The sequence below is a fragment of the Micropterus salmoides genome, unplaced genomic scaffold, assembly GCF_014851395.1.
Source record: "Micropterus salmoides isolate LMB-PRFRI ecotype aquatic unplaced genomic scaffold, ASM1485139v1 Ms_hic_scaffold_11, whole genome shotgun sequence".
Classification (NCBI taxonomy): domain Eukaryota; kingdom Metazoa; phylum Chordata; class Actinopteri; order Centrarchiformes; family Centrarchidae; genus Micropterus; species Micropterus salmoides.
In genome coordinates this window covers 14084851-14106381 of record NW_024040152.1, presented here as the reverse complement: position 1 = coordinate 14106381, position 21531 = coordinate 14084851, and the positions used below count along the sequence as shown (strand labels likewise).

The following is a 21531-nucleotide window of genomic DNA, read 5'->3' as shown; positions in this document are numbered from 1 at the left end:
CTAATCTGATCATTATGTTGATATGGATGGTTTTGGATTCGCTGCAGCGTTTCCTCACTGTCTGATGAGAGCTGGGATCAGGGGCTTGCTCACCCATCCTATCACCACTGATCAGATGTCAAGCCCTGGCTCTTTGCCACAGGTGTGGGGGTTATTGGGGCACAGTTTTTTCATACTCCTTTTTGTCCAGGTCTTTGAGTCAGAGATGAATGAAGTTATTTCCCAAGGCCTCTTCCATCACTTTTGACGGCTTTGTTAGTGATTATCTGACTGGTATCAGCAGGTTGTATTCTGAACTTGAATATTTTGTTTTATCTTAGGTTTACCTTCAAAGAGCTTCAGCATACATTTGCTGATCAGGGAGGTGTAGACTAGCTAACTGGCATCAGTAATGATCCAACTCTTTTGGTATGGCATTGTTTCTGGGAGGCCTGGAGCAATAAAGGGTATTATGTAGCTTAATACCTGCATAGGCCTACAACAGACTTTATTATAAGGCTGTGTCAGCTCACTTTTTCTGGGAAAATCACACACAAACATAGGCAAATCCCAAAACCCCCAAATGTAATAACATACAGAACAGGAACTTGTGGTGAGGTTGTTTTCTTATTTGATGTTACCAAGCTAAACACACACACACACACACACACACACACACACACACACACACACACACACACACACAAAGTTGCTCAAAACAAAATAAAATTATATGTGAATATATTTCCAGTGATTTTACTTCATTGTCAGATTTCTCTGAAATGTGTCTTGCATCACTTGACAGCCATTCAGACAACCTGAGTCCGCCACTGATCACATCAGACATTAAGATTAAGCAGCTGCAGTGCAAACTGTTTAATCTCTTACACAAGTACATGGGATGAGACAAGAAAAATGGACTGGTTGGTTGCACTGTTCCAGAGCCCAGTGTAACATGACTACTGGCCTACTGAGACCTCAAACTCTTATTTAAGAGTTTGACAGAGTGAGGGAAAAAATAGTTTTTTTAAACTACTAACTAAAAGGACCTTAAGCGAGACAGCTTTTAAAAACCCAGTTGTTTCCACACATCTGCGCCCCCTCTCCAGCAGAGAAGAGCTTGAGATGACTGACTTAATCTTGTCCCACCCTTGAGATGAAACTGAAATTCCTGCCATCTGTCTACTCTGCAGGGAGTTTTACAGCCAGGAGAGTGATTTAAAACTGCCTCTTGGTTATTCGCTTCTGATATCTGAAAAAACCCCCACCCTTTAATACATCTTCCTTGGTGTTTCTGGACACCAGCTGGCAGAATTTGGTCAATCTCTTTATCTGGTTTCCACTCCCTGATCTGCAGCAGCGCCCCACCTCATCCCGGTATTGGGTCTTTCTTCTCAGCCAATCCTCGCGCGCAGCAGCTGGGTCGGGGTCTAGCCACGCCCGTTCCCCGGCCCCAGCCTCGTTCTGGATACGCTCCAACATTATAAATGCATTGTCCGACTCTCTTACACAAGTCTGCGGTCGGCGCATTGTGCCTGTCGAGTAAAACTCTTCTTCTCGTCGTTTTAAAACTTCAGCATCTACAATGAGGGAAATCGTGCACATCCAGGCCGGCCAGTGCGGTAACCAGATCGGTGCTAAGGTAGGAAAATCTAGGCTAATTATAGAGAAATCCTTTATTTCTTTATAAATAACGTTTTCCTCATACTATGGAAAAGCCTTAGGCTCATTATGCAGGACAAAACCTACCCCTAGAGCTAAATTCCATAAGTCTTGATTTAGCTGATTGTTGTGTAGCCTATGTACGAAGACAAAGGAATCCTTTTGTCTCGTTGTGCAAAAAGAACATATCCCTTTTATACATATTATAACTTTGTGTATTTAAACACACCATTAAATCAAAAAATGTCACTCATACACATAGTAAAAGACCACCTTTGACATTTATTTTAAAGCTTTTCTGTCTGAATCTTGTGCACTGCGGTAACGGGTGGGTGTGGAGCATCGGACCCTGCTTGCTCTCACTGAAATAACGGTATAACGGGGTTCTTGTGTGTCGACAGGTTCTTTTTTTTTTTTTTTACACACACATTTACGTCTGCGTCTCAACCCTGAGAATTCTACTGACCTCAAGATATTGTCTGGGGGAAAGAAAGAAAAAAAGAAAATCAGTCTATTCTTCACTTGTCAGAGCCCTTCAGTCAGTGTATTCCGCACTCCTCTGGGTTCTTTGTCTTGCAGATATGGCTGGCATTTCAGACAATGAGTGGGAGCTGGGGGTGGGAGTCCTAGTCCCCCCCCCCCCCCCCCCAAAAAATACAGATCAATAGCCCATATTGGTTAGATTTTATTTCTGCAGGCTATAGATGCAGACTGCTGTTTAAGCTGCCAAGAAAGCAAGGGAGCTGTGGAAAGGGTGTGGCATGGATAATTGGTGAAGAAAGAAATTCTCCTTTTAAAAAGAGTGATTACCATATTCACTGCTTTTAACAATGAAATACTGAAATACTCATATGCTTGACTTTGTCCGTTTATTGAGAATTTTAATGCATTTGACACTATAGTCTTGGCCCTGCAGTCTGCTTCACAAATACAACGCATCAATACATCACCCACCCAATTTTACTGTGACAATTTCAGTCTGCTGCAGTAGGCTACATGTCTTCTGAGCCTTTTATTACCTCAGTCTTATTACCTCCTCTTTTTTTATACAACTGATCATTAGTTACAGACAGTATATGTATAACTGGGACCTCTCGAACACACATACACACAGGAATCTTGCCCTGGTAATCAAATGAATCTTGGAGACCACATTAACAATGGCCCATATATTATAGGATACATCATTGTCATAGTGATGCTCTGCTGAAAGAGGTTTTAATGTCTAGTAAAGCAGGCCCTGTCTTTGTGATCAATGTCTTTCCCCCTCCTAACAGAATTAGGGGTAGGGTGGGGGAAGGAATGGAGGAAACAGCTGATGACCAGTGGGTGAAGTCACTGGGTTCTCTATTGACTTCATATGCAATTTCTGCCATTGTCTTGGAAGAAGAGCTATAAGAAATATATAATTATTTTATAATTATATAATAATGTTATTATTTTTATTTTATATGTAGCCCATACATACAATTTTTATAGCATTTTCACCACCCGAACGCCAACTGCTGTAAATACTGCATACATAAAAGTTTGTTCAATTTAAAAAGGTGAATGCCGTAAATTTATATCCATCTCCCTTTTAAAGCATGGAGTTTAATTTGTGTCTGTGTGTTTGCCCAGTAGGGGTTTAAAATAACTACTGGTGGTGTGGCAGTGAGGATCTCCATTTGTTTCCATTCCCCCAGGACTCATTGACTCAGATGTCCAGTGGATGTGATTGACAGATATGCCGAAGGGCTACATTGTGGTGAATTGGGTCAGGGTGTGGCATTGCTTCCCTGCTTATTGTCCTCATTCTTTCACTATGATTATTTTAGTCTTTACTGATAGCCATCTATCGCGCTATTGTGTCGCTGTCAAATATCTGTCAATTTATGTCTTTTGGTCGTTCTTATTCGTCCCTTTGTTCTTCTCTTAATCCTTCTGCAATCTCCCTGATATTAAGGTCACTTGGTCATTTTTGTTTTACATGGTCTTTTTTAAATATCATGATAGCAGCTGACTCTCAATCTTTTAAGTACTGAGCTGCAATACAGCCTGCTTATCCAGATTACTCTAAATCCTCCTATTGCTGCTGTTAAGAGAAAATCTCAGGCTTCTTGATTTAAAAAAAAGCATGAGTTGCAAGATATTGTGTGCATGCAAAAGACTGCCTGTATGCAACAGTAACACCCACTTATGGATGTGTTCATTCATGTTCCACTTATGGAACATGAATATAGATCTGAAGACAATCAGCGTCTTCAGTGTAGTGTGGCCTGCAAATGGAGTTTATTCTCAGTTTTGTCCGTGGAGTGATCAGTAGCCCCTTTGTGCTCCCTCCCTTGAATCTAAAAGAACTGCATTCTGCTAAATCATCAGTCACTGACTGGAAACATTAACAGCTGCATTATATTAAATGGGTTAAGATATGGCTTGGGGAAAGGGGAAAATTCATTTCATCAGAAAAAAAAAATGCAAACCCACTGCTGTTTTCCTCATTTAAGGTCTCCAGTCCCATAAACTGCTGATGGGTAGATGTGTACTTTCTTTTCAAGTAGCTGTCATGTGATACCTTTCTTTTTGTGTCTGCAGTTCTGGGAAGTGATCAGCGATGAGCACGGCATCGATCCCACAGGAACTTACCATGGAGACAGTGACCTGCAGCTGGACAGGATCAGTGTCTACTATAATGAGGCCACAGGTTAGCTGCCTTCCTACTAACTGATCTTTACATAGATAAAGGGTATATTATGTGACCATATGTTCAGCTTGGCCATTTAATTCTGAAATATAACTTAAGACATGTTACTTTCTCCTGTCATGCATGGATTTTCTCACATTATATGTCCTGTGTAACATTCCAGACTGTGGGTTCAGGCGTTACTGAGTTGGTATGTTTTCTCTCTTCTTCTTTCTCTCTCTCTCTCCCTGTTTTCTCTCCTCTTTCACGTGGAGGAGGTAAATATGTTCCTCGGGCCATTCTGGTGGACTTGGAACCTGGCACCATGGACTCTGTGAGGTCTGGACCCTTTGGGCAGATCTTCAGACCTGACAATTTCGTGTTTGGTGGGTAGAATAAAACCATACTAACATGTTACTGAATGACTAAAGCTTTTTATGAACAGGGGGAAAGATAAGCTCACCTGTATGTCATTCCTTCCCCTCCAGGTCAGAGTGGTGCTGGAAACAACTGGGCCAAGGGTCACTACACAGAAGGAGCTGAGTTGGTGGACTCAGTCCTGGATGTGGTCCGCAAAGAGTCAGAAAGCTGTGACTGCCTGCAGGGCTTCCAGCTCACCCACTCTCTTGGTGGTGGAACTGGATCCGGTATGGGAACACTTCTCATCAGCAAGATCCGTGAGGAGTACCCCGACCGTATCATGAACACCTTCAGTGTGGTGCCTTCCCCCAAGGTACCCTTGTGATAGAGCATGAGCATTTTAATTTCAAGAGATTTGATTTTAGTTTCTCTTGCCTTAGGTTTTCTCCTTGAAGATCATGAGACTTAAGAACAACTCTATGTGTTTTCTGTCCTCAGGTGTCAGACACAGTGGTTGAGCCTTACAATGCCACCCTGTCAGTCCACCAGCTTGTAGAAAACACAGATGAAACCTACTGCATTGACAATGAAGCCCTGTATGACATCTGCTTCCGCACTCTGAAACTGACCACACCCACCTACGGAGACCTTAACCACCTTGTGTCCGCCACAATGAGTGGGGTCACCACCTGCCTGCGCTTCCCCGGTCAGCTCAATGCTGATCTCCGCAAACTGGCTGTCAACATGGTGCCTTTCCCCCGTTTGCACTTCTTCATGCCTGGCTTCGCTCCCCTGACCAGCAGAGGCAGCCAGCAGTACCGAGCCCTCACAGTTCCGGAGCTCACCCAGCAGGTGTTCGATGCTAAGAATATGATGGCTGCATGTGACCCACGTCACGGCCGCTATCTGACCGTCGCTGCCGTGTTCCGTGGGCGCATGTCAATGAAGGAAGTTGATGAGCAGATGCTCAACGTCCAAAACAAAAACAGCAGTTACTTTGTAGAATGGATCCCCAATAATGTCAAGACCGCCGTCTGTGACATTCCACCCCGTGGCCTGAAGATGGCCGTCACTTTCATTGGCAATAGCACAGCCATTCAGGAGCTGTTCAAGCGCATCTCTGAGCAGTTCACAGCCATGTTCCGTCGTAAGGCCTTCTTGCATTGGTACACAGGTGAAGGTATGGATGAGATGGAGTTCACCGAAGCAGAGAGCAACATGAATGATCTGGTGTCTGAGTACCAGCAGTACCAGGATGCCACTGCTGAAGAAGAGGGTGAATTTGAGGAGGAGGCTGAAGAAGATGCTTGAAGATAAAGATGTGAAAGTGAAGACATCAATGCCAAACAAAAAATAATAAAGGAATAACTGACAAAAGTACAAAGGTAATCAAGGAACAAACGTAGTGTCATTGCTAGAATTAAACTTTAGCATGCATTAGATATCCCTTGTGATTCACTGCAAATAAAGTCGTCAAATAAATATGTGTTTGCATTTTATTAAGGTTTTCTCTTATTTGTCTGATAAAATGTTATCTACAACTCAGCTATTACATTTTAAAGTCGTGCAAATGTAAATAATTGGATCTCAAGAGGGATTTTGTCAAGATTTTGACCAGAACCCAAAAGAAGACAAGAACAGACAGTACATTTATTTAATGGAAGGTATGTGATCAGGATTTTGGTGGTACTCTCAGTGTTAGTGGCTGGGCAAGACTGGATGGTTAAGCAAGCATGTTTGCTTAAGGCAAATTATCTCATTCTGTTTATGGCTGAAAGCTGGAGCTGGCGAGGCCAGAAGGTAGAAGACAGAGATTGACAAAAGTTTGTTAACCAAACGGGCATAAACAGAGTTTCTCAGTTTCACTAGGTAAATTGGCTGGTATACCACACTACACATGGATGTGGGGGGAATAGAGAAGAGGAGAGACAGAGAGAGAGAGAAAGAACAAAGTCAGACAGACAGATAAAACCCAAAACACACCAACCATGCCACACTCACCCAAAGGGGAAAAAATAAACAAAATCACACTCACACTAATACCAGCTGTTACTGGGCAGGATCCACGGCGGAGGGGTTGTGACAGATTTCCAGAGATGGATGAATTTTAACTGTGTGGAGGTCAGCAGTTTCTGCAGAAGAGGATACTGATGCATTCATGTGCTGTTACCTGCAGCAATGAAAAATACCTGTGCCATTCAGTTTTGTTCTGCATGGATAACTGGGTAAATGTGTGCGTAGCACAAAGCTTAGATCAGATATGGTCATCAGATATTATTAGAGTATTGAATGAGGTGTATTATCTAGAGGTGTCTACTCTGCAAGCATTATGATGGTTAAAAGGGTGCACCACCAATTTACAACATGATAGAGTCAGACAAAGTTATTTATCTGCACCAAACCACATTGTGTGGTTAGGTATGAGTCAAACCTAAGAACATATATTCAGTGCACCCTGGCAATGTTTAGATGAGCTAAATATTCAACTCAAAGTAGGGCATCTGTTGGTTCATTAAAATACAATTCCACAAATTTATTCAGACAAACCAACTACTTAATTTGGAAGTAAAAACATTTTTATTGTGAGTTTCTTGTAAGGTTTTGCATTCAAATTTCTCTGGAGAGCAATAGCTCACAGAAAAATTGGTGGAGATACAGGTGCACCAAGCAATGTCGCAAGTAGTTGTGTAACTTTATTATTCAGCCATATAATTATAAGGCTTCAAATTGTTGCTGGACATGGCTGGCTGAACCTTGAACGAGGCACTAGGGCAAAAGTGAGCAGCCTGGTCCATATGCTGTACCTCCCACACAAGCCCCAGGTTCACGGTGTGTTAATGTTTGCAAAATATAAGTACAAAACTGAAATAATGATGGTCAACATGATGAACAACATTTTGACACAGAGACCCTATTCAAGACAAGGCTTCAAGGTTTAGGTAATAAAGCAGGACCCACCTCAAGGCCCTCATGTCAGATTATGTTGTGCTTTAGCGCTGTGTATACAAGTCATTCCTATTGACACCTTCTTTATCACATTAACACAAAATACTGGATGTTAAACTAAAGTTTGCTGCCTCACAAACCAATGGCTAATTTGATATAAAAATGTCCCTTGTCACCCTGTGACATGCACCTAAAAGAGTGGAAAATCTATTACAAAATGTAAGGGAATGCATATAAATGTTTATATATACATAACCGAATGTCATTTGAACTGTTCACCAATATCCCGTACAGATAAAAGGTAACACTTTATAATAATCAGTTATAAGGCATTTATTTGGATTTACCTCTGTCCTGCCGCATCACAGCTGTGATCAAGTATCTGTTGATCACACCCTTTTGTGTATTATCAGTTAATATGCATTTACACAGTAATTGATTATCATTGTAATGTGTTGTTTGTACATTTTGCATGGCAAAATAATGTGTATGTCTACAGATGGGTGACAAATTAAAGTAAAAAAACAAGTGTCTTAGTATGGAGTCAGGCCATCATAAGCCTCCAGAAGAGCTTCAGTGCACCTCGCCAAGTCTGCTGAACTCAATTGGAGGGATGAACACCATTCCTCCACAAGACACTCCCACATTTTTATATACAACCATTATTTTATCAGATAATCTTATTGAGATGAAGATCTCTTTTGCAAGAGAGACCTGAGTACAGCAGATAGAAAGAAATACAAACATAGCCATACATAACAAAAGGAGAAACAGATCTCAAGGTGAATGTTAATATTATATTATTTGGTCTTACAGAGATGGTGGTGGAGAGCATTGTCTTATGCATTGGTCCAAAGTCTTCCATAGGTGGGAAATTGGGTTGAGATCTGGTGACTGTAAAGGCCGTAGAATTTTATTCATGTCATTTTCAAACTGACCAAACCATTCAGTGAGCCCTGGTACACGTAAGCATACAGCATACACACGTTTTTTGTGTGCACATTTCTGTCTACAATTTTGGGTAAATTGGGTGCAAAATTTGACAGGTCGAAACAATGAACACATTTTACTCAACAATTCTGTTTTCATTAAATTTCAAATAAAAAACGTAGCCCACATGATGAAATAAAGTAAACAGTGTAAGAAATGCTAACTAGTTTTGAATATTTACATTGTTAACACGTTTGCAAGACCTATGTAGGCCTATATGTCCCTAACCTAAAAGTGTGGAATTCTCTCACAGTCCATATCTGAACAATCCATCCATTATTATTATTAATTTAAGTTCTTGAGTTCTACCAAAACAAGTTCCTGAAGTATAAACATTCCTGATATAACATTTTTATTTTCCCAGCAAAAGGCAGCACATTGAAAAGTCACCAGTACAAGCCAGGAATGACCCATATTTACATATAACTTTTAAAATTTTCATTCTACTGCTGCATTCATATACAAAGCTGTTTAGATTATGAAGACAGTTGGACCCGGTTTACACAACGGCACTGGTATCAATCATAGCCTGGATAATGTAAAAAGGTATGAATCAGTGTCTGTACGGTCCCTTTAAGAAACGAATGCACAGCGCCAAAAGAAATGTATCAGGATCAGCCCTGAAATGTATGAAGACTAGACGCTTTGGGGAATATTAGTCCAATCAGAGACGTTTTAAGTAACTGAGGTTTCAATGTCCAATAGTTACAGATTTTATAGTGAGTGACAGGTATATTGACCAATAGCCTGCGATTGACACGCCTATTATGGGCACGGCCAAATACTTCCAGGATGTGCATTTACGTTTTTGTTTATCTCCACCTGATCTCCGCTGAGCAAGGCAAAGCGTGTTAAGGTGGGTATCATATACATCCATGGGGTATCAGAGTACAACCTTTACTTTTCCGTAGTAGAAAAAGCATGTGTGTATGCACAATCGTAACACACCCACATTGTATATTTACAAGAGCTTCCTTTTTTTGCCACGCAGTTGGGTGAATTACAGTTAAGCCACTCGTATAACCGCGTAAACTTCCTTCATAGTTTTCAAAGTAATTGCCACGATAGTTAATTGGGATTGTCATTTTCTTGAAAGAAGTAGCAAATAACATTGAAACTGAGAAGATAATTTGATAGTTATTGACAATAAAGACGAAATTAACTTACACAACAAGTAGTTAAGTTTGTTGCCGTTTGAATAATAATTAGCGGTAAACGTGTTTTCAACATTTATGCTGACAGGAAGTGGAATTGCTGTGAAGTGATGTGGTTTTGACATGATTGTTCATACACGTTCAATTAAAGTTGTAGCAGCGTTGCTTAACGCCATTTAGGTCATTGCTACAAAGTGTATGATAGCAAGCATACAACACTTAAAGTAACGTTATAGCTAAAGAGATCATTAATTAGCTATTTAGCCTAACGTTGGCCGCATGAATTGCCTTGTAATGTCTAACGTTAACTAATGCTAGTTAACTCATTTTCTGTATGTTAGTTAATGTTAACGTTGGTGGAACTATACTTTAAAATCACAGCCTTAATAGCCTTTTATCTGTGTTTAGGTAAAGTAGCGGTCTGCCTTACCCTGTAAGAGGAATGGATGCAACTCAGATGATCAGTGACTCAATCTTGGAGTCAGATGACGAAGAAAATGTAGAGGAGAATAGAGATAAGAGGGGACGACCATTGGCTAAACTGTGCATCTTAAAAAATGAACACATCCCTGAGGGTGGTGAGTGGTTTACCGCTGCTGTTATTACACCTGTGGTTTGTTATTTTATGTCAGCCTAACTTGCATGAACAGGTCATGTTTATATATTTCTTACAATGGACATTCTTTGTCACACAGAGTTGCCCCTGTTTTTGGGAGATAATGTGCTTGGCCGTGACCCCAACACCTGCACCCTACCTTTGCTAGCACCCTCAATATCCAAGCAGCACGCTACCATATGCATCTCTGTCTACCGGAAGAAAGGTTGTCACAGTGAAGTGGACACAGAGGCTTTGGTTTGGGACCTAGGGAGCATGAATGGGACCCGCAAGGGTCGCTCAAAGCTGACCCCTAATGTACGCTATGCCCTCAGTGAAAGTGACAGTTTGGTGATGGCAGACATCCCATGTAAGTATGTCAGCTGTGCTGTAGATGGAGTCTCTTCTCAAGGGGGGGTGAGGACTCCTGTGAGCAGAAATTCAGGGGTAAATTCAGGGGTAAATGTAAGGTTACCAGATGCCTCAGCAGAAAAGGGGGGTTACACAAGCACAGGGAGCAAGAAATGTGTCAATGGTCGTTGCCTGTCCTTTGAGCAAACTCCAACCCAGCCTCAGAGAACCCTGGTTCCAGAATCTGACTCGGACTCAGAAGGAGAAAGAGAGGGAGGAGGAGATAGAAGGCGCAAGGCTCTAGGTATGTAAATTATGTATATATGAAGAAGCGAATATATACACATACATTAAGAAGTGAATGAGAAAATATATATATATATATGTATGTATGTGTGTGTGTGTGTGTGTGTGTGTGTGTGTGTGTGTGTGAAGCCCTGTTTTTTTTTATACCCGATTTCTTACAACTTCATCTTTATTATTTTTTACAGTTTCCGATTCTGACTCCTATAAATCCAGTCCCACCTGTTCAACTTTCTTGAGTCCCACAAACAAAATTATCCCTGAAAGGTATATTAGTAACATCTAATTTGGGGCTTTAACATGTACATTAATACAGGCATAACCAACCCCTGTAAGTATGTGTTTCTATACATTTTATTCCTTTCTTTCACTTTTGAATTATAATGCTTGTCATGTTGTTTTCAACTGTTTTACAGTGAGGATGAAAGCCCCATCACACCGTCCTCCACTAAAAATAGGCCGAATGTAGATGTTGGGCGACGGCAACTGAATGAAAAAAAGGCACTTGCGATTGTGGACGACAGTGAAAAGGAGGAGGGAAGGGAGGAAGAAAGAGCAGCCCTAAGAGGGAGAAAGTCTGAAGAAAGTGGACACCATGTGCCAGTGGAGCAGGAAAGCAATGTCAGTCTTACAGGAGTAGATGAATTGCCTGTATCTACACCGGCAGTCGTCACACATGTGATTCCTGCATTTAACATGGACAGTGACACAGATATGGAGGGAGAAGAGGAAGGGGTGGCATCTGTGGGTCCTGTGACCTCAAATACAAACCAACAAGCTGATCAGCCACCAAACACAGCTCACTTCCACATGGACAGTGATACAGATGTCGATGATGATGCCTTAGACAAAGTTCCTAAATCAGTGCCTTTCTCTGCTGACACCACCAGACCTCCTAATGTTGGTTCAGTTATTCAGCCAGAGGGCATCACTATGGACAGTGACACTGATGTGGATGAGGATGCTGTTGTGTCAGATGCTGCTACAAAAGCAAAGCCCATGTCATTTCAGAGCACACACACAGCTGACTCTGCTCCTTCAAGTCAGCTGAAAGATTTCCACCTAGACAGTGACACAGATCTTGATGAGGAAGAAGAAAAGGAATGTGGAACAAATACGACATGCCCTAAAATAAATGAAACTCCGACTAGATTAGATATCAAGCCATTTGTTCCTGAACACGCCACTGCCACTCCTCACAACCTGCATCTAAACAGTGACACAGATGATGAAGCTATTCCTGCCCCTGTCATCAGTGAACCCTCTGTGGTGTCTGATCTCACAGAATCATGCACCACTGCAGACACAGGGGCTGATTTGGGTATTCTGTCTGACAGTGACACAGATGTGGAAGATAATTCTCCTCTGGTTGTACCTGTTGTTGTCACAACCTTGTCAGTTGCTCCTCATGCCAAGTCAGAAGCATTTCAGTCAGATTCTAATGCAGACACAGATGTGGATGAATCCAGTGAGCCCCCTGCCGGAGACGTGGCCAATCTAGCTGACCTTAGAGTGGACAGTGACACAGATGTGAAAATGAAGAAGTTGGATTTTGGAGAGGCAGGTGAGGGCCAGATCCCTAGCCTGCGCAGAGAAAATACACCTGGGTTGCTGGCTCCCCTTCTGCAGAACTGCTCTACTCCTACACCATTGTCAGGTAATCAGTAAATAAGTCTTCCAGTGGGAACTTAACAGAAAGAATATAGGATGCAACTGAAGATTATTTTCATGATCTATTGGGTTTATAAAATGTCAGGAAAAAAAGTGAAAAATGGCCATTATGATTTCCCACAGCCCAATGTGATGTATTCTGATATCTATTTTTTGACAAGATATTTACTTTACATGGTATATTAAAAAGTCCTTCCATTGAAGAAGCTGGGGAAACTTGGAAAAACAACAATATCAACAAAACAAACAACAGTGATTACATTAATTACAGACAGAATTACTTAAAGCCTATTCATACATTTTATTCACAGAACAAACCTGCCATATTGCAGTGGGCTCTTTTTGTAACAACTCTTCAGGTGTGGGAGTGTACTGCAGAAATTCAACGATCGAGGGAAAAGTAAATATAACTAACTGTATCAACAAGGAAAATAAATACAAGCAATAACAATATGTAATACAAGAAAAATACATACGTTGGATACATGTTGTGTATGAATAATGCTTTGGCAACATCCAGAGGAAGGAGAGGAAAATCAAGGCCTGTTGAGAGGGAGGAAGTGGGGCAGGTAGAGCAGGCTAAGCGAGCTAGAGGGAAAAAATCCATGAGGCGACAGAAAGATGATGCGGAAGAAAGTCTTCAAACAGAAAGGAAGGGGGGAGATCGATGAGAGACAGCATAGGAGGGTTCATCAAGAAAAAATTGAAAGGGAAAGAAAATAGAAGGAAGAACAAGAAAGATTGCAGACTGAAAATGCATAAGCAATAAAGAGAGTATAATACAAGAAAAATACATACGTTGCAGGCATGAGGACAGAGTTGACTTCAGCAATCTAGAGATGCTTGATATAATCTCGAAATGATCAATGAAGGGAAACCTGATTTTATTATATTTTCTTATACATTTAAAGTGGAAATCAGTTTCTCACTTTAAAGACCCCAATGACCTCCTTGATCTACTGTATAAATTTTTCTCAATTTGTAATATGAGATGTAAGCATGTTTAAATTGTCTTTTCATTTTTTAAATTTATTTTTTTTTCTTTGGGGTGGTTCCAGAAGGAGAAATTGAAGGTATGGAGACTCAGGCTTTCCTGAGTCCATCTACAGGTCCTTACTCAAGACGTGAGTGAATTACTTTTGATACATTCAAATTGCACATAACTTTGTGTCTGTTTCTTAGAGAAAGTATTTATTTTAACCTTGCACAAACGTCTTTATTTTGTGTTCCTGGTCTCCCAGGTGTAGTAGCCCCTGCTGTAAGACCTATAGGATTGTCTTCCTGCTCAGACAGCCAGGAGGATGAGGACTTTGTCGTGGCTGAGACGCAGTCCTTCGTTCTTCAGACCAGAGACTGTGAGGTTAACCCTCCGGGGGATCACACCATGGATCCCACCCAATCATTTGTCATTGAGTCTTCTGGGGATGAAAAAGGCGAACAGTCCAGCAGAGGAGGGTCTTTACAGTTGGGATTGTCAGACAGCAGCCACATGCAGCGTCAGGCTCAAGCTCTAGCAATGGAAAGCACTGAGGCTTTTCCCTTTGTGGAAGGGGCAGTGAATCTTGAAGACACCCAAGCATATGCAGCTATCTCGAATGCAGACAGAACCTCCTGTGAGAATGATTCAAATCTGGAGGCCACACAGGCCTATGGAGAGCATGTGGAACCTGTCAACTGTTCAGTCATGTCTGAAAAGGAAGTTCAGGTAGATTTGGCCCTAGAAGCAACACAGGCATACATTTTAGAGCCCTACAGTAATTCAGAGGATGAAACAGATGAAGATGAGAGAATAAACACTGCTACTGCTGAGCCTCAGCCTTTAGACTTTCCCACCTCATCTACTCTTGCCATGGCTGAAACCCAACCAATGTCTGCCTTTGAGGAAGAGGAAATTTTGGATCAAGAAAAACCTGTTTCCTCTGTATTACAAGTTATGCCCAAACAGAATGACACAGAAGAGAGGGATGAACATGGGGAGGCAGCTCTACCTCAGGAGAGGCACCTCAATGAAGCTCCTTCGGTAGCTGAAACTCAGCCCATGCGTACAAGTGATGATGAAGTGGATACAGGTGAGGTGGGAGAAAGTGACAATGAGGACTCGATTCCCGGTCCACGAAAAGGAAAAGCGAAGCCACCGCAGCTGGAAGAGGAGCAGACACAGCCACTCACTAGCTTTGAACTCTCTGCTGTTGAAACACAGCCTATGCTCACTGGTGAAGACGGGGAAAGTGATGATGAGGACTCAATTCTAGGTCCTCACAAAAGAAAAGCAAAGCCACTGCAGCTGGAAGAGGAGCAGACACAGCCCCTCACTAGTTCTCAAACTCAGCCCATGGCTACAAGTGGAAATGAGGAAAGTGATGAAGAGGATTTGATTCCAGGTCCACGAAAAAGGAAAGCAAAAGCACTGCAACTTGAAGAAGAGGAGACACAGCCCCTCATTATTTCAGAAATCTCTGCTGTTGAAATGCAGCCCATAGGTGAAGGTGGGGGAAACGATAATGAGGACGCCGTTCCACATACAAGTAAAAGAAAAGCACTGCAAATGCAAGAAGAGGACACACAACCGCTCACAAATTCTGAGGCCTCCACTGTTGAAACTCAGCCTTTGGAAACAAAAGCAGGTCTGCGTCCTCAGAGGGGAAAGGGGAGACAATTAGAAGCTGGAGCCAGTGGCATCACTATTAGAGGTAAAAGAGGGACACCAGCAAAATTAAGAGAAGAGAAGGTGGAGGCGGAGTGTTCTGAACCTTCCAAGAGACAGACAAGAGGGAAGAGTAACGCTTTGGCAACTCCCAGAGGAAGCAGAGGAAAATCAAGGCCTGAAGAGAGTGAGGAAGAGGTGGAGGTAGAGCAGGGTAAGAGAGCTAGAGGGAAAAAATCCATGAGGCGACAGAAAGATGGTGAGGAAGAAAGGCTTGGAACAGAAAGAAACGAGCATGCTGACAATAACACTCTAATAAAGGAACAAGAAGAAGAGCAATTGGGAGAGGAGAAAGATGTGACAGAGCTCAGACAACAAGAAAGAGAAAAATTGGAGAAAGAAAATAGGGAGATCGATGAAAGAGGAAGGAAACAGGAGGAGAGGAAGCACAGGAGGGAAGAGAAGGAAGAACAAGAAAGATTGCAGACTGAACCTGCAGAAAGGTTAAGACTTGAGCGGGGGAGAGCAGAACAAGAGAGAATAGAGAAGGAAAGAAAGGAACAAGAAGAAAAGGAAAGAGCTGACAAGGCACAAAAGCAAAAAGAAGAACAATTGGAGAGGGAAAGAAAGGAGAAGGAAGAAAAAGAGAGATTAGAGCATGAAAAGGCTGAAAGAGAAGAGAGAAAGAGATTGGAGAGAGAGGAGAAAGAGAGAATAGAAAAGCAAAGAAAGGAGAAGGAAGAAAAAGAGAGATTAAGGCATGAAAAGGCAGAAAATGAAGAGCGGGAGAGATTGGAGAAAGAGAGAATAGAAAAGGAAAGATTGGAGACAGCAAAGATGGAACTGGAAGAGAGACTTGAGAGGGAAAGGAAGGAACTAGAACACCAAGCAAGACTGGAGAAGGAAGCAAAGGAAAGGGAAGAAAGAGAAAAATTGGAGAAAGAAAAAGAGGCCAAAGAAAAACAAATAAAAGAGCAACAATATAACAAGGAAGAAGAAAACAAGCCCAAAACACCCGCAAGAAGTCGAAGAACCAGAAGAACAATTGCTGCCCCGTGTACATCAGAGCTGGACTCAGCTATATCAAACAATGATGATGTCCCAGCAAGAAGAACTAGATCTCGCTCCAACTCTTCCAACTCTGTCAGCTCTGAGAGGTCTGTTTCGAGTGTTAACACCAAGCAGAGCCGGGGGAGAGGCCGGGGGAGAGGAGCAAAGAGGTCCAGTGAGCTGCCCCAGGCAGCCATCGCTAGAGGCAGCAATAGGAGGAGCACGGTGGCTGTAAGGCCATTAGAACTGGACAGCAAAGATGTTTCTCCTCAAGAAGTCCTTTCGAGGTCTAACTCTACCAACTCCCTCAGCTCCGAGATTTCCAGCTGCAGCCTGAGCTCTCAGAGCAGAGGAAGAGGAGGCAGGCAGCGAGGAAGAGGAAGGAAAACAGAGGCAGCCACCATCCCTCCAATCAATAGTCAGTGTGATCAGAATTCAGCTCCCAAACCTGCAACCACGGGCAGGAAGAGCAGGAAAGCAGAGGAATCCTCTAATGAGGTTCTCAATGAAAATGAAAAGGCAGACTCTCAGCAGGCTAATACCACAAGAGGGCAGCAGCGAGCCAATGCAAATGGATCACAACCTGCAGCTGCAGGTGAGGAAGACCCCTCAAATCAGGAGGAGGGATGTGCCAGTGATGAATCAATTCTGCCCATAATGAATGTCAGGGGCAGAGACCAGAAAGCAGTAAAAAGCAATACTGTGGAGGCACCACTGCCTACTGCAGTCAGTGATGGAGAAGGTGATAAAGAGAAAACTAAAGGAAGAAAAAGAGAGTTGGATGCAAACACAGAAGAGGATTCCAGCAGTAACTCTAAGATTTCTAAGGGGAAGGAGAAACTCCAAATAACAGAAGCAGCAAAAGATGGAGCGATAGATGAGACTCCTCTCCAAGCTAAGAGAAGAGGTAGAGCATCCACTGCTCAAGCAAAGAAGAATGTAAAAGATTCCCCCACTGCACTGGAGGGGAAAGAAGAGAGTGAGAAGATTGAGGAGGCTGTTGAGAGGAGAGGCAGAAGTCGGCCATCAGCGGTCCAAAAAAAAAAGAAAGGGGAGCAGAAAGAAAGTGGAACATCTCTTGAGCAGGATACAGAGGCATCAGAGGTGACTTAATTACTCCACTTTTAAACATCCATTGGAAATTTTGAGGTCTCAGAAGTTGTTGTTTTGATTGAGACAAAAATACATTAGGGCTGAAACACCAGCTCTCAGCTCATGTAATGCTGAGTAGTATATAATGAGTGTCCAGGAACTTCTGTCCTTTTAAAAGGAAGGCTTTTACCTTGGCCAGAGGCCCCGGTGCATTTCTGTCTGAGACAGCCTTTCCCACCATCACAATGTACTGCAATTAACATCACGAACGGTCTAGGTCTCTCCCACTCTCTCACCAACAAAAGTAGTCTGGCCTGCCCTGCATCACCATTAATACACTAATGAAGTAGTTTAGTGGCCACGCAGTCACTACATACTCTTCTGTTTTATGACATTTGCTTTCTTTTCTCCATTCTCCCTGTGTGTTTCATGTTTTGTCCTTGTCTGTCGGAATTGCATACACTGTTCTTGACTGATTCTTCTCTATTCATCCATCATCCTCCCCACTTCCCTTTTTCTCCCATTTAACAGCACAAGACTCCAACCAGCAGTGTGTCCCGGAAGCGACAGGCTTCTGCAGACTCCTCACCTGTGGCGAAGACCCCTCGCTCCTCCTCCGCTTCCCCAGCAGCTAGTGGTCGATTGCGAATTGCCAGCCAAACCTACAAGGTTTTATATGCCTTTTTACCCGTAATGATAAACACATTCTAAGGGTACATTTACCCAAATAATGATTAGAGTGATTCAGTCACACTTTACAGAATTTAGAAGAAGCTATTTTTGGTTGTGCAGGTTGCTTTTGAGCTTAGGTTGCACTAAATTGCAGCTTGGTACTCCAAGCAGACTGCTCTGTTATCCATTAGGAGCGAGAACTTTATTTGAATCAACAGAAATGTATGAATGTATGATGAATTGCACGACATGGTAATGCTTTGCCCTCATTTCCAAAATGTTTTACCTCATAGGAGGACAGATTACCAGAAGCCTGTTCTTGTGAGTTTACACAGCTTTGGACCAAACAAAAACTGAAGTTCGAGACTTCTGAATAACACAGTGTGTCTGTCATTGTCCCAGGTGCTGTTCACAGGCGTGGTGGATGAAGCAGGGGAGAGAGTGTTGGCTCGTTTGGGAGGCAGCATGGCTAAAGGCGTGGCAGACATGAATTGTCTGGTGACTGACAAGGTGCGCAGGACTGTCAAGTTCCTGTGTGCGGTGGCTAAAGGAGTCCCCATTGTCACCACACACTGGCTAGAAAAGGTTAGTTGCTATATTAATACTTAAAACTGGCGCCAGAGCAGTTTTCTCTCTCTCTATGTTGAAGTATACAGACAAATGCAACACTTGACTAAAGACATACTCAAAAACACACTGGCTGCTCTTGTTGTCTTTCTCTGTGTGTCAGAGTGGTAAGGCTGGGAGCTTCCTGTCTCCTAATGCTTTCATTGTGAAGGATCCGGAGCAGGAGAAGAAGTTCAATTTCTGTCTGCAGGAGTCTCTGAGGATTGCTAGCAGTCAGCTTCTCTTACAGGTACTCTTAACTCTCAGTCATAGCATTTATTTCTGTGCTTATATTTTTCCTCTGAGTGAGAGGTTGACAATGTCATTGTGGTATTTCCCTTGGCAGATGACACAGGGGTGGTGGATAATATTGACAGTGAGGAATAGTGAGTCATGGTGGGAGTCTTTTTATCTCAGCCTCTGTGTTGTTAAATGTGCAAGCATCTTTACAAGAGCACTGTGTCAGTTGTTTACCATTACACTGTGGCTTGTGGGAAGTAATTTGACATTTATTTATTTTTAATGTACTTGTTATCTTTTATGGGCACTTCACATAGGGAGGCAGTCAGTAATGTTTTCATTTCAGTTACATGCTCTTCCTACACTGTACTGCCTCATCAAAGCTGCTAAGGGATAGTTTGATATCACATATTATGCTGATACTGGCTAAAATTGGGGACCGGAATACACGTGTAATACCAAATTCCATTCCCAGGAGCCTTGTATTGATTTCCTGTTGCAGAGATTAAATAAAAATAGAAAGAAATCATATTTGTTTACATGATGTGTACTGTATTTCTTGTCCTCTTTCTCTTTCTCTTAGGGATATCAGATCCATGTTACAAAGTCAGTGAAACCAGAGCCAATTCAAATGAAAGACATTATCACCTGCAGTGGAGCGACCTTTCTTCCCAAGGTGCCCTCTTCTCACAAGGTACCAGTCAAACTTAAAACCTAATAAATAACCTTATTTGTGGTAGTGTGTTTTCAGATGTTATCATTTAATATTTCTGTAATTACTTACTTTTTAAAAAAAAAATTCTAATTCTTTCAGCCTCACACTGTAGTGATTTCCTGCGAGGAGGACCTGCCCCTGTGTGGCCCAGCTCTCTCTGCATCTCTCCCAGTCGTCACTGCTGAGTTCATTCTCACAGGGACCCTTCAGCAGAAGCTTGACTTTCAGGCCCACGCACTCTCTGCCACTACAAGCAGTCTGCCAACTGCAGGATGCAGAGGAAGGGGCAGGAAGAAGACTTAGTAACACCAGGGTATATTGTAAAAAAGACTTGTCACTGTCTGTGGGGAGGTTTTCCATCGCTCATAGATTCTTTTTCAAATTAGAGACCAGGAGAAACTAGTGAGTCAGTTCTGTGTTTGTATAAAAAGACTTGAAGAATGTATTTGCCACATACAGCAAAATTTGATTGTTCATTTGCATGTTCCTAAACACAATGCGTGTAATTTTACTGTGCTGTCAAATGTTAAAAACTAATTTTACATGTACACCATCACGTTTTGAAAGAGAGCGATAGAAGAAACACAATTCAACTCTCAGAACTCTATTCTTACAATCTTATCATTTGCCTTGGACATGTGTAGAAAACGTAGTTTTTAAAGATTCAAAACCTTAAAGCGATGTTACTGCTACGCAGGGTGGGAAATAATTACCCATTAACCATCCTTGTCACTTTTCCCCTCTCATCCTCCCCTGTGCTCCACTTGTCTCTTTGCACAGCAATAACAGGTAGAGCAGGAATTAACGCTGCTAAATTGCTGCTGCACTGAATGTGTGATAAGTGCTTCAAGTCAGACAGTTTGGCAGGTAACCAGCCATGAATTGGGAGTTGTGTATAATCATGTTTGGGTGGTGATATAGTGGAACCGATGGGGTCTGTTTTGTAATCCATGAGCTAGGGTGGTCAGTACATGGGGGGGGGGGGCTTGTTTCCTGTCCCGATAAGAAGACGTGTGTTGTGCCTTTTATAGTGTGTCTGTTGTTCCTCTGGCTCCATTAACCACCACCACCTACTCCATTAAGGCTTCATCCAATCCTATTACCTCCAGGGGATGAGACGCACATAAACGCACCTGAATGCTGATGCTGCTTCTACATGAATATCTTAGTGTTAGTGTTTGTCCTTGCCATATATTTACCGACTGTGTGTTCATTTGATGTGAACTTGTCATGTTGACAAAGACCAGTATACAGAACAGAACATTTGATTTCCTGACCCACTGTAAATCTTTAAACATGCAACATGCATCAGCATTGGTGTTTTAAAGACAGACTTGTATAGCTTATAACTAAATTTGATTTTAGAACTGTTAAATAGCTAATATCTTAACACCAAGTTTATTTGTATCAAAGCATGAAATCTGTCTGTATTCCCTTTGAAAACATTAAACATTTTCTATTCTGTTATAATTGCTGTTATATAATAAATATAGTCTCTTTACTTTTGCAACAGTATAATTTAATCTCTATATATTGGTACTTTATAATATAGTCTACTATTAGTATGATTATTGTTTAGACTTCTAGTTGTGCTCAGTTGAGGAAATACTTACTCTTGTAGTCCTTTAGCTTGAGGATCGCTGAGGCTCAGATTTGGTTCTTGAATTTTCTTTTTGTTTTTCAAGAGGTCTTAATGATTGAGTTTGGGTTTTACTGCACACATGAGGATTTTCCAACACATCTGGGGTCTCATTTATAAAACTGCTTAGAAACCTATACGTGCTCCCAAAAGCCAAAAATGGCAGTACACCAAAAAGTGTTCAGACTTATAAAACCGTG

General features: G+C 42.0%; 2 protein-coding genes across 3 annotated transcripts; both read left to right on the top strand.

Annotated features, from left to right (window-relative positions):
- Positions 1 to 1457: 1457 nt before the first annotated feature.
- Positions 1458 to 6162, top strand: tubb5 (tubulin, beta 5). Its single transcript, XM_038711074.1, has 5 exons — positions 1458 to 1621; positions 4216 to 4324; positions 4579 to 4689; positions 4792 to 5036; positions 5162 to 6162. Exons 1-5 carry the CDS (start codon positions 1565 to 1567, stop codon positions 5972 to 5974), a joined length of 1335 nt encoding a protein of 444 aa, XP_038567002.1. The 5' UTR covers positions 1458 to 1564; the 3' UTR covers positions 5975 to 6162.
- A 3209-nt stretch (positions 6163 to 9371) lies between these two features.
- mdc1 (mediator of DNA damage checkpoint 1) lies at positions 9372 to 21162 on the top strand. 2 transcript variants are annotated; one of them, XM_038711072.1, is made up of 12 exons: positions 9372 to 9455; positions 10162 to 10331; positions 10449 to 11003; positions 11191 to 11269; positions 11419 to 12659; positions 13732 to 13797; positions 13915 to 17471; positions 17991 to 18128; positions 18534 to 18716; positions 18862 to 18987; positions 19561 to 19671; positions 19792 to 21162. In XM_038711072.1, the coding sequence occupies exons 2-12, from the start codon at positions 10196 to 10198 to the stop codon at positions 19993 to 19995; spliced, it is 6396 nt and encodes a 2131-aa protein (XP_038567000.1). In that variant the 5' UTR covers positions 9372 to 9455; positions 10162 to 10195; the 3' UTR covers positions 19996 to 21162. The 2 variants fall into 2 exon arrangements, with proteins under 2 accessions (XP_038567000.1, XP_038567001.1); XM_038711073.1 differs by lacking the exon at positions 9372 to 9455 and having other exon boundaries at positions 9999 to 10331.
- Positions 21163 to 21531: the final 369 nt, after the last annotated feature.